The 12,500-nt window shown below is 39.5% G+C and overlaps 1 protein-coding gene across 2 annotated transcripts in view; it reads left to right on the plus strand.

Moving 5' to 3' along the window:
- The window catches only part of LOC138038417 (protein unc-13 homolog B-like), a 61,125-nt gene that overhangs the window by 5,641 nt on the left and 42,984 nt on the right, over positions 1-12,500 (plus strand). The window contains exons 1-6 of one of the 2 annotated variants that reach the window (XM_068884276.1): positions 3,486-3,635; positions 3,796-3,825; positions 6,105-6,204; positions 7,682-7,902; positions 9,090-9,218; positions 9,622-9,935. In XM_068884276.1, coding sequence (XP_068740377.1) covers positions 3,614-3,635; positions 3,796-3,825; positions 6,105-6,204; positions 7,682-7,902; positions 9,090-9,218; positions 9,622-9,935 — 816 coding nt within the window. In that variant the 5' untranslated portion in view covers positions 3,486-3,613. Of the gene's footprint in view, positions 1-3,485; positions 3,636-3,795; positions 3,826-6,104; positions 6,205-7,681; positions 7,903-9,089; positions 9,219-9,621; positions 9,936-12,500 lie in introns of those variants that run through there. The other variant, XM_068884275.1, reaches the window with a different exon arrangement.

The following is a 12,500-nucleotide window of genomic DNA, read 5'->3' on the forward strand; positions in this document are numbered from 1 at the left end:
AATCAAATATCACATGGGCATTCAATCCAAGTTGTCGGTTATCTGGTCTGCAAACAAAGGCTTGGGCTACCTGTAACAACACAGAGTTGGCATTGTTGCTAACATGCATTGCTGAAGTTCCAGCTTCTCTGCTCCTATCTTGAGATGATCCAGATCCATGTGGTGTTTCCTCGTCACGAACTACATTCCTGGATGTTGGAATGTTCCTTATTCTTTCACAAATGGTTACATGGTGTCTACCTTCACAGTTAAAGCATTTTGCCTTTGACGGACAATTTGTGGAGATATGGCCACCCTTCAGGCACACAAAGCACTTGCCATTTCGTCTCAGAATTGTTCTCCTAGCTTTCGGTTCAGTGATGGTCATGCAGTTAATGGATTTGTGATTCTTCTTGCAAAAAACACATTGTTGAGTAAATTCCTCACTGCCTGTATAAAGGGCAGAGGCAGAATGGGGTTGTTTGCTTCTTGCTCTGTACTGTTCAAACCTGGGTGTATTGGCATTTGCACCACTTGTTTTCATTGCAGTACATCTTTCCCTGGCTTCCAACTCAGTTTTCAGTGCACTCAACAAGGCATCAAGATTCCATGATTCCTCACTGCCAAACTTACGGCTTACAACCAATCGTAATTCTGAGGGGATTTTTTCCATCACGACTGGGACCAATAAATTCCCAAAGGACCGTGATTCAACTCCTAACGCATTCAAACCTCGAATGTTGATTTCAATCTTGTCAAACAATTCACGTAATCTCTTTGTTTCATGCACTGAATTGACAGATGGAAGTTTCAATAAGGCATCCATATAATTTGATATCAGCAACTGCGGTTTACCAAATCGGTCCTTAAGAATGTCAATGGCTACTTTATAATTGTCAGCGGTCAGAGGCAGTCCAGCAATTGCGGATTCAGCATTGCTTGTCACACAACTCTTCAGATAGGTGAATTTTTCAATGGCCGAGATGCCAGTATTTCCATCGACAGCAGATTGAAATGTGTCCCAGAAACCCTGCCATTCTTGATAATTTCCCGAAAATGATTTGAGTTCGAGTTTAGGTAGTTTCACTTTTGCGCTTTCGGTATTTCTGGTACTACTATTTTCCTGATTTGTCGCATGGGCCTGTGTGTGTTCGCCATGTTTCCCTTTCTCCAATCTCAAATCGATTTTCGCTAAAATACTGTAAACGTGCTCACAAAACTCACCAGAATCTTCTATTTCTTTCTCCAGTTCCTTTGGTTTGGTCAGCTCTAATATTGTTTCATCCAGCTTTTTTGTCGTTTCCAATTTTTCGGTCAACAAGGCTTTCTGAGCCGTTAACTTTTCCCTGAACGACGTTAAATCTTCCACGTGTTCTGTCAAAATTTTCTCCACATTCCCCACTGTTTTGTACACAAAGGTCCTGTGTGCATCTCGTATTTTCCTGTTCTTGTCGATATTCATGACGCTTTATGTCCATAAACACCTTTTTTGAGTAGACTTCGCCTTTTTCCAATTCAAAAAATCCTTCGATGACGGCAACAGCTTTGTTGTTCTACTCCTTCTTGTATTTCCTCCGACTCGAAAGGACCATGTAATGAATCTTTATGGTATATTTAATTCATTTCCTGGTGAATAATCTCTTTACAATTTTCCATACGAATTACCACTTCACTCGACGGTTTCAGGCCTTAAGCACGGTTGAAATCTAAAACTCAATACTCAACTTGACACTCGAAGCGATCCGACGATCGATCAACACTCAGACTAGTCCTTCGTTTACACGTGACTTTCTTCCCGCCACACGTAATGTATGCTTATTTATGTTAAATCTATTTTTAACAGAAAGGTCTTTGGGCGTACCATTCATTTCATGAACACGAAAACCAATTGTTTGCTCTTCAATCGGCTCAAACGCAGCACCACAGTTTCTTTACAAACTAACTCCTTCGTTCGTTTTCGGAAAGTTTGTATTTAAGAAAGCGTCTCAATTGTCAGGTCCACGCTTGTTGGAGTTTTTTAAATTTTTTTCTTGTGTCAAAGGAAAGAGTCAGTTCCCAGACCTTAACAGCAAACTAACTGATCAATCACTCACCTCATTCTTGTCAAGCGTCGTATCTTATGTCTGCGCATGATCCGAGCCTGCGCCGTAAGGTAGCCAAAAATTGGCTATTTGAACCTTACGGCGCTTGCTCACTCCTCGCGCAAATTTTGTTTCAGGGTTCCCCAGAGCTCTTTTAGTTTTTTCTCTCCCTCAGTCATGTGCAGAAGAGAAGAGCTCTGGGGAAGCTCTGGGGTCGAGATTCACTCCTTTGCCCTGGATGCGCTTGTGTGCTCTCAGTGCACAATTCATGCCCATGTGACAGTGACCAGGATTTTTCAGTATGTGAATTAATTATTGGATGGGGGTATTATTACTAAAACAGTGGATAGCGTTGAACTCGCGCGCTGATTGGCTACTCAAACTCCTGATATTCTTTGTTATTTAAGCCATCATGGGTTATGAGCCATTATACCATGATCTACAAACACGGCAAGCATACACGTGATTTTTTGGGCCTTTTTATTTTTATTGTAGTCTAGTTTTCTATATTTTGGGGGCGTTTTTAATAAAACAATTATTCCACTCGCGCTTGTTGGATATGAGATGATTATAGCCAACTCGGCGCTACGCGCCTCGTTGCGATATCTATGCGATATCATCGTTGCGATATCTATCATCTCATATCCAACGCGCGCTCATGGAATAATTGTTAATTAGTACATACTAAAACAGTGGATAGCGTTGAACTCGCGCGCTAATTCGCTCGTCAAACTCCGAATATCCTGTGCTATTTACCTCCGAGCAACTCGGGGAAAAAATGGCGTCCCGATTTGCATCCATGACAAGTGAAGAAAGGAAAGGAAAGGAACTTTATTTAAGTGTCTGGTCGTTCTAGCGCTGGAGCGCTAATTGGGGACACTGTAAACTGAAATGAACAATGAAAGTAAATCAAGTCAAATGTCGGTTTTCTGAGGAGAGGGGAAACCGGAGTACCTGGAGTACCCAGTGGAGGTGGCTAGCTCCACCGCTTTGAGCCACCTCCACTTCGGTGAATAGTTGTTAGGTATCTGCTATGATTTAGTTTCTATATCTACCAGCTTTTATTACAGACCTATTAATTTAAATCTATTAACCCAAATTTCGTGGAATCCAAATTTTTGTTACTTTTGCCGATCTTGCCATTTTCACGTCTTTTATGAGAGGGTTCCTGGCGCTTCTTTCTCTTCAGCTCCCAGGCGAAGCCTGCAGGTCCCAAAATATTCACTCAACCCCACCCACCTCCCCCAAAAGAAAATTGAATCATATCCTCGCTTCGACTATTTTGCCTAATCAAAATGTGAGAACTTAAATACATTTTCTTTGAGGAAGTTTCTACGACACTATCCGGACCCTGCTCCTGGTTACGTAGACAAACCGTGATAACCACCCACCCTCGTTCCCATAGATTATCATTCGGTCTGAAGTGACGTCAAGTGACGTAAAGATGCATTAGTTGTTCATTTCATTGTGTGCGAGAGGAAGTGTGTCCAAATCATGTTCGAGGTAAACAGAAAAGATAATTCAGAACGCGAGAAGTAACTTGAATTTGAGTGATGCCGATTTTGTGTGTCTTAGGTAAGAAGGAGTGAACATGAGGTTAATTTGATGCATCACATTCTTCGTACTTGTTTATGACCAAGGTGACTATTCTAAGCGGTCACTCGTGTTTTTGAAGATTTTATTTAACTATGCTGGTTTCGTCTTTCTTGCATGTATCCTCATTATAAATGAACAGTCAAAAAAGGAAAATTAAGGGGTAACTCAGGTAAGTCATGATGACTTTTGATCAATAAAGTTAATTGCAGTGATACGACGTGAAACATTCCACACAGCACTGACCCGCTAATTAGAAAACTGAAATCCTCCTAAACCACCGATAATTTTAAAGTGACGGATGAAAATTACCTTGGAATTAAGGTCATTTTATCCACAGGTCGTCTTATAAGAAATTAGTACTGCATTTTTATGCTTACTTTTCAATTATAAAGATGAACTTACCATATATAACTTAAGAAAAGATTATCTTGCAAGTGCTTACACACTGAACGTTCAAGAACGAAAGCTTTGCATTGTATGATTATAATAAGCCGATATTTGTAGGCTGTAGTCTTTGATTTAAGCAGTCAGGTTTTGACCTTGAATTCCTTGTACATGGAATTTGGACGTTGACGTGTTCCAGAATGTTGAACTTGATTTGGTTTCGTTCCACTTGTGCTTCCCGTTTCTCTGAAGTCCCGAAACTTTACGGGCCATTTTCGGGTGTCACAATTCCCGTTGTATCTCAAGAATGGAGAGGATTTAAGGTGGCCTGAAAACATTTTAAAAGGTCGGCTTTCCAAAACAAGCGTTTGGCAGTTTCACAAATGGCTTTTCGGGTCCGAAAAGTTTTCGGGACTTTCGAGAAACGGGCTGAATCAATCGATTGACTTTTGTTGCATTGAGTAGATCATCAAGCAATCAGCACTTTGAATTGATCGATACTTCAAGATGCTTAAGAGCAAAAAAAAAAAACCAAAACAAAAAAAAAAAGAGCCATTGTTTGTCTTTTAACTCTTGTACTATGCACCTGAGAAAGATCTCTTGTTTTATTATAATCTGGCTGACATAACAATGTCATTCTTGCAATTTAAGCAATACAGGACGTTTGCGTCTCGGGTTTGCATAACTGTCGACAATTCTCCCAACTTCCCCGAGTGTTTAGATGAGTCTATGGAAACACGGGAAAAAAGTCCTCTATTGCTTTTATAAAATATTCCTCCAAGGTAATTCAACAAATGAGGGAAAATGCTGGTTTTTTACTTCTTGATTGAAACAGATTTTTTTGGTACATGCTCATATTTCCTACCAGCCAATCAAAACACGTTTCTGACAATACATAACCAATCAAAATTTTTGTGATGTCACAGCCTTGTTTCCATACTCTCATCTAAACACAACTATTGACCACTGATGAGTGCCTGTACTATCCTAATTATTTATTTTTATAAATGTTATAGAAGTGGACTATTAATCCACTATCGTATACATGTAACAGAAGATGATTGGATTTAATCCTTGTTGCAGTAGGGCACATTGGGATAAAAAAGTGCAGTAATTTACCACCTGCTTTTGTGTTGTCACTCTGCCTATGTAAATGGGATTATTAGAAAAGAAATAATTCATTTTATATTATCCACTAATACTTACAAAGAAGGGTTATCAGATACCACCAACCTTGAATTCTGCATAAGGCCATCTCTTTTTTTCTATGTTTACCACTGAAAACGTTTTGGTTTGGTCAGAGTAAGAAAAAAAAAACAATCAAAAAGAAAACCAGAAGCCATCTAAATAGCAGTTTCAAGCTGCAGAAAGAGTCAAGTGGTAGGAGGCAGAAACAAAGAGAGAGTGTTTAAATATTTTTCTCCAACATGGACAGAAAGCCTCTCTTGCAGAAGAAAGACACATTTGCATTTTATGCTGGAGTTGAAGTTGTAACTGAAATCAATACAGGTCAAATGTGTTTCTATTTCAAATTAAGAATTTAAAAAAATTAATGTTTTTAAAGCCTGTCGCACATGGCTAGGAAAGAGCTGAGCAAAGTGCCTTGTGAGTGGTTTGCTCAGACATTTCATCATGTGTGTGGGGAAATTTTGGTGAGAAAATGTGCCTCATAAGGCTGTGAGGATGAAACAGGTTGGATAGTTTTGGCCTCACAAGGCAAATTTCTTACTGTGTGCGGCCATTTTGAGAATTGATCTGAGTGAGCTTGGTCAATCAAGCCACCAATAAAAATACATGGCATTCTCATGTGACTTCAGTGATGTCAGAGTTTCTTCCTCCAATGCCCTTTCACGCGGCAGTTTGCTCAGCTCTTTCCTCATCTTCTGTAACTGGCTTAAGTCATTACATGTACCTTCATTTTATTGTTTTTTTTTTTGAAAACTCAAAAAATGAGTTAGTAAGACAATGGCGTTCTTCACATCATATTTAATCTTGAATATCGAAGATTCTAATGCTCAATTTTGACTCTTAATAGCTTATTTTTTTACCTTCCATGCTGTATAGAAAAGCTGAGTTCTTTTGTGAGAGTAATTCTTCAAAATGTAACCCTGGAGACGGAGGTGGACAGGGGTGGCTCTCCAATATGGGAACAGGAGTTTGTCTTGTAAGTTGTTTTTTCAGTGGCACCACATTTATGTAAGCTAACTTATTGCAAATTCTAGAGCACAATCTACCAGCTGAGTACAGGCAGTCCATATCTTCTTGTTTGTAATAAGCTGTACTAATGACACACAATGGGGGAAAGCTCAATACTCTTTTCCCTGTCATTCCTGATCAAAAACTATGTTCTGATTTCTTATGCCTGGTCAAAACGCTTGAGACATTACAGCCTTAACAGGCACATTTTGAACATAAATATAAAGTAAAATAGACTTGAAATTGATGCATGTAAAGAAAATTCAAATTAAATAATCTTATACTTTCACCCAAATGCACCAATTTACTGGTGAAAGCACCTGAGAGGAGGAATCTTTAGACATTTTTGTAAATCTCTGGTGATTATCGGCCAGGTGTGAAATATTCTGGTTCCCTCAGGATAAAAATATCATGCCTATGGTTAACAAAAACTCAGGTCATGATTGTTTGGCAAAAACTCTGACAAGTTAAACTCCCGAATCCTCTATGATATTATATGAAACCGGCTCCATGTTCGGACATTTAAAAGGGAGCTTTGCTTGTCTCAGTGTACCACCTTGTGGATTTAGGATCTTTGCTGATGTCTGAAAATTCTGCTTTTACACTGTAGATGTTTGGTGTGTCTGGCATTGCCTAGTCTTAAGGACGGTGCCTACTAATTAATGATATTTTTGCCCCGGTGTGCGATCATGCAGGAAATGTAGATCTTAACAAGTATTATTGAAATCCAATAAGAAAATTGGGGGTAACCACGCATTTTTCAAAGATAATTCATGAATAATATTTGTAAAAAGCTTTAAAATACAAAGCAATGTATGCCGTTCTTTCTCAAATTGAAGCTTCATTATCTCTCAAAAATGCATGGGGGGGGTACTCCCTTATAAGGGCTTAATGGGGACGTGTGGCCAGCCAGGGTATGTTTTTCAGGATTTTTGTCTTGAACAGGGTATCGAATTTATCATTTTTTGTCTTAATCAGGGTATCGATTTCTCAATTTTTGTCTTAAACTGGGTTAAATGTCTTAAACAGGGTATCAAAAAGCGGAATTCTGTCATAAAATGGGTAGGAAAATCAGCGATATTTGTCTTAAACAGGGTCAGGGTATGAGGGGCCACGCCGCATCTCCCCAACCAGGGATACATCGAGTACCCCCCCGGGGGTTACCCCCAATTTTCTTTTTGGATACCAAGAGTACTTACTAAGAACTACTTTCTCCGGATAGTTTTAAACCGCGCAAAAATATCCCTGTATTAGTAAGCATCACCGATAGGAAATGCGAGTATCTGGAGATGTGCAGAACGTATGCGCAATAACAATAGTAGGCACTGTCCTTAAGCCATCTCTCCCTTTAGACACATTCACAGAGTATACTGTTAAAAATGGCATTATGCAGTAATGAAGCACTGATGTCTTTTTTTTCTTTTATCTGCTTGATAACTAAACAGTGAGACGAACCGTCTGGACCAAGCAGTATGTTTTCAACTATGGGAGAAAGGGTTCTTCAAGGACAATTTGCTGGGAAGTGCATTTATACCTTTGATGCAAATTCATCATTCAAATGCAGATGGTGGTGGCGCATGGGTACAGCTCAGCCACGAAACGTCCAAAGGCCTTGTGTCAGCAGGACATCTGTTACTGGTCGATAGCCGGTTTGAGCTGCCATCAGGTAAAGAAACTTGGATGTTAACCAGTGGTAAATTATCATCATCATAATCATCATCATCATCATCATCATCATTATCATGATCATCAAACAGTTTAATTATAAAATACAAATAAATAAATAAATAAGTATAAGTATAAAGGCGAAATACATATATAACTAAATTAAAATGGTGTGATAAAATTAATGCTTAAATTGATCATCAGCTAAAAAGTGCTCAATGGTTTTACCAGAGCTTTGAATAGATACGCAGACTTGAACTATGTCAAAAACATTTATTTGCTACTCTGAGTTTCATGCTTCTTACAAAGCAATCATCAGATAACTGCCAGAAAGAAGGAATACATGGTGTTATACAGTAATTTTGAAAAAAAGCAGTAGTTGCCTAATGATTGCTTTGTAAGAAGTGTATCTATAACTAAAATTATATACATTCATTTCTCAAACCAATAATATTGTTTGAAGTAAAACTTCTTGTGTCTTTAAGATACTCGTCCAGCTATGTACCTGCTGTTCTAAGAAGAGACCCTAAAGTGAACCTTTCCAGGAGGTCTCTGCTAGTCCAGTTGATACTGCTCTCAGGGCACCCACAATAACAGGGTTGACCTTTGTCCAAGTTCTTTTTATTTGTTGATCGTCCCTTACTCTTTCTCATTGTCTGCCACACACCAATCATTGGGAACTGTATATTTTTTAATCCAGAGCTTCCTTTTAGCCTGCTGACTGACTATTAATAATTATTAGGGAGCATTCACAAAAACATGTTCTTTTGGGGGGAGAGGGTGGGGGGGGGGGGGGGTGGCTGGCCTGCTGCAGAGAAACTGCATATATAAGACAGTAATATGAAGGTCCAAATCTAAAGTCTCATAGAACAAAAACCATTGCTAAATGAAATCTTACAGGAAGCGCCTAAAAGAGGCGTCCATTTAAATAATAGGGAGAGCAAAATTGTGACAAAGAAAAAGGAAACCAGACCATGTACAAGGGAGTCATGTAGGCATTTTTATACTCCATTTTACACTCTGGAACATTTTGTTAAATTGTGTTTACATTGGCTAATGACAATTTCTGTTTTCATTATTTAAGGTACCGTACCCCCCTTGAGAGTGTTTATATTCAAACACCCCCCTTTTTACCTCTAATTCTTTTTGGGGACTCCTAATTTCTCATCATGATTTTCCTTTTTGTAGGGCTTACAGAGGAAGAGTCATTAGCCCTCCAGAACAAGCTTGATGCTTTTTACACCATAATGAATCAAGAAATGGAAGTTTTGAAAGAACAATCGAAGAAAGTACAGAAAGGAAAGGATCCCAGAACTGGTAAAAAATATTTTATTTAGTTTTTATTTGAAATTCATGATGAAAATACCCCCAAATATTTACATAAATTCAAGATTGCATAAGTGATCAGTTACAGCTGTACTGTAAGGTCCTGTAACCTTACTCCTCAAAGAAACCTCAAAATGTTACCCTTCTGTTGCAAATAGGTACACTGTACATGTAGGTCACATTTTTAGGTTTCCCTCATTACTTTCACATAATATATTCAAAATTGGTGCACATGTTTTGTATATGGATTAGATGCTTAAATCTTTGAGTTGCACAGTATTGAAAAGTCCTTGAATTTTAGAAGTCATCAGAAATACATGTATCTTTAATTTCAAGTCAGATTTGAATATGATGTGATAATTAGACGTTTATTTGTTATGCCCTGATTTATTAGTAAGTGAAGAAATAGACAGTGCCTACACCAGTGATGCTGCTCTTTACAATCCCTTCTTGGACTCGGATCAAGAGTTAAATGACCCAGATTCTGAAGACGGAGGTGACGGGCAGATAAGCGACAGTGAAGCTGACAGGGTTAGAATAAATTACACGGCACATTTTGATGGGAGCATTGGGCAAACTGCAGATGACATTTGTGAGGAACTGTATGAAAATGAACTGGAAAATGAAAATTCTATTTTGCCTGAGAGTCAACAAGACGAAGGAGAAATCCAGGAATCGTACAGTGTTGCTTTTGAGGAACAGATGGAGGTAACTCTCAGACTCTGCTTTAAGTGTGCCTCTCAAATAACTTTTATTTTTAAGATAGACACCAGTCTTCATTGAACAAACAGTAGTTTTGTATAGGTCCCCTTTCCCCCTCCCAATAATGTAAATGTAATATGTTGGTTCAGAAATCCCAGAAGTGTCAGAGCAGTGTTTCCTAGCCCTTTTTGCCAATGATACAAATGAATGGTGTTGTTTGGGAGAGATCATACTCAAATTCATATTAGGGGGTAGTTTTAACCCATATCTGAGCTAGGAAAACATAAGTCTACTCTACTGAGGAATTCACAAAACTACTTTACCAGTAATTTGCAGGTTTTTGTTGAAAATGTAAAGCTAGTGATGTCATCAAAGGAACTAACTGGCCCAGTGATGGAAATTAAGTGATATTGAAGAAATCTATTTTTTATCAACGCTAACTCAGGGGCGATTTCAAGGAATTTAAAGGGAACCTCCACTGTTTTAACAAAATTATTAATGTTCCCTAAAATGTTACATGTGTACTCATTAGAAGATCTGTAACAAAAAAATGCATTACCTAGTGAAATAATTTTTTTATCATCTTCCAAAGATCGGCCTCAATGCTTCCCAGTGCCGCCATCTTGAATGTCGTGCAATACAAGTACTGATGACGTTTCATGGTTGCTTGGTCTCCTTGCCTTATTTATGTTGAGTATACAATGTAGTTTCGTGATGGGATTCAGTTGAATGGAGAAGATACAGTTTCTTCCTTCAGGGATCAGTTGGAACCAGAATACTCATCAAGCGAAGAAAGAACAAAAAATCAAGGTGAAGAAGAAGAAGAAAGCATATTATTCTTTGCTTGCAAATTTGGGCACTCACCTTGCGGCCTTTGTGATTGATGCCCTGTTATGCTTGGGGAGGTGGAATTTTTTGGAAGAATCGTCCTTCAGATAGCTTGAGGCGAGGCACATCTATAATCTTTTGGCAAAACATGGAAACTTGTGCTGTAGTATCTTTTCTGGTTTTCGCTTGCTTTCTACAACGAAACAGATTTTGACTCAAAGTTCCTGTCAATTGTGCGACGTTTAAGATGGCGGCACCAGAAAACGTTTTATCGTCTTTGGAAGACGATAAAAAAATTCCAAAAGGTAATGCGTCTTTTTTGTAACAGATCTTCTCTCAAGTACAATAATGGAACATTTTAGGTGACATTTGTTAAAAGAGTAGAGGTTCCCTTTAAGTGACTGTATTTGAGACATAAACAACTGCATCATTGGCTAAACAGAGTTTGGATACCTGGGATATATCCAGGGGCTTCCACTGGAGGCCAGCCAGCCATTCCCTTGACTGAGTAATGCTCCCATGGCCAGCAATCCCCGCAACCCAGACATATGCATGAGCCCCCATGCCAAGCCAAAGAACCTCCGGACTAAGCAAGAGGCGAAGACGAAGCCAGAGACGAAGGGGCTCATGGCTGGGAGGAGCCAGTGAGAGCCATGAGACCACCAAATCTGAGGTACCCACACTCCTAAACCTGCAGCTGCTCCACCAAGCAGCAAACATACATGTAGTTATAAAGCTAAATGACCAGACACACTAGCAAGGGATACCACAGGTGTGATTTTGATAGGTGTCACAGGGCCACTGCCCAAGCATCTTGATTAATTGGCCAGGGGCGCTTGCTTGAGCTGCTGAAGTTGCTGCCCCAATATTGAAGCTGTGTCCTGAGAAGGTACCTGGGATACCAGCAGCTGGCAGCCTGAATTGAGCAAAAGATGACAAGGACTGGCGAGTCCTGGTGTTGAAAAAGTAACTGGAACCTCGAAGAGTAAGGAATGAGCAAAGGACTGAGATTGGACACATGGGCCAAATAAATAAAGCACCCTTGGCTGAATGGATCAGTCGTCAAACACTTTATGCGCACACAAATACAAGAAGGGTTGTACTGGAAGTTCACCTGCAGGTCTTCTGCGGTGAGATATACTTCACCAAGTGACTGTGGAAAATCTTTAATGTAAACAGAACTGACAACTGTAACCAAGCCACCACTAAAAGAAGGAGGCCAACATGTCATTATCCCTTTGAAAAGAACTTCTGAACTGGAACTTGAACTAGAATGGGGGGGATGAAAATAACTGAAACATGTAATATTATTTACATTATGTACTTCGAACCTGAACTGGAGCCTTCCCCAGATTACTGCCTGTGTTGATGCTTGGTCCATGAAGGGGTAGGGGACCTGGATCGATGAGACTGCAAGCATGTTTTTTTTTTTTACTGAAATGGACAGAGGCGATCACCGTGCTCACCACTGCAAAACTGGCAGAATTGGCAAAAATGACATCGACCAAGGGCCACCTACACTCACCAGCATTCTGTGAATTGCAGACTTGTGAAGATTTGGGATTATCGGCAACCTTCACCCTAGAATTCTGCTTGTAGAGGGTGGAGGGGGAAGTATGGACACAAGTGTGAAATTAGTCAAGTCAGCATTCATCCGGGACCAGTCCCTCAACTCTGATGCTGCAGCATCCTTTTTGAAGGCCACATCATAGCTTCCCATGCATGAGCCGGAAACTTATTGGC

The sequence above is a fragment of the Montipora capricornis genome, chromosome 2 (assembly GCF_036669925.1).
Source record: "Montipora capricornis isolate CH-2021 chromosome 2, ASM3666992v2, whole genome shotgun sequence".
Lineage (NCBI taxonomy): Eukaryota > Metazoa > Cnidaria > Anthozoa > Scleractinia > Acroporidae > Montipora > Montipora capricornis.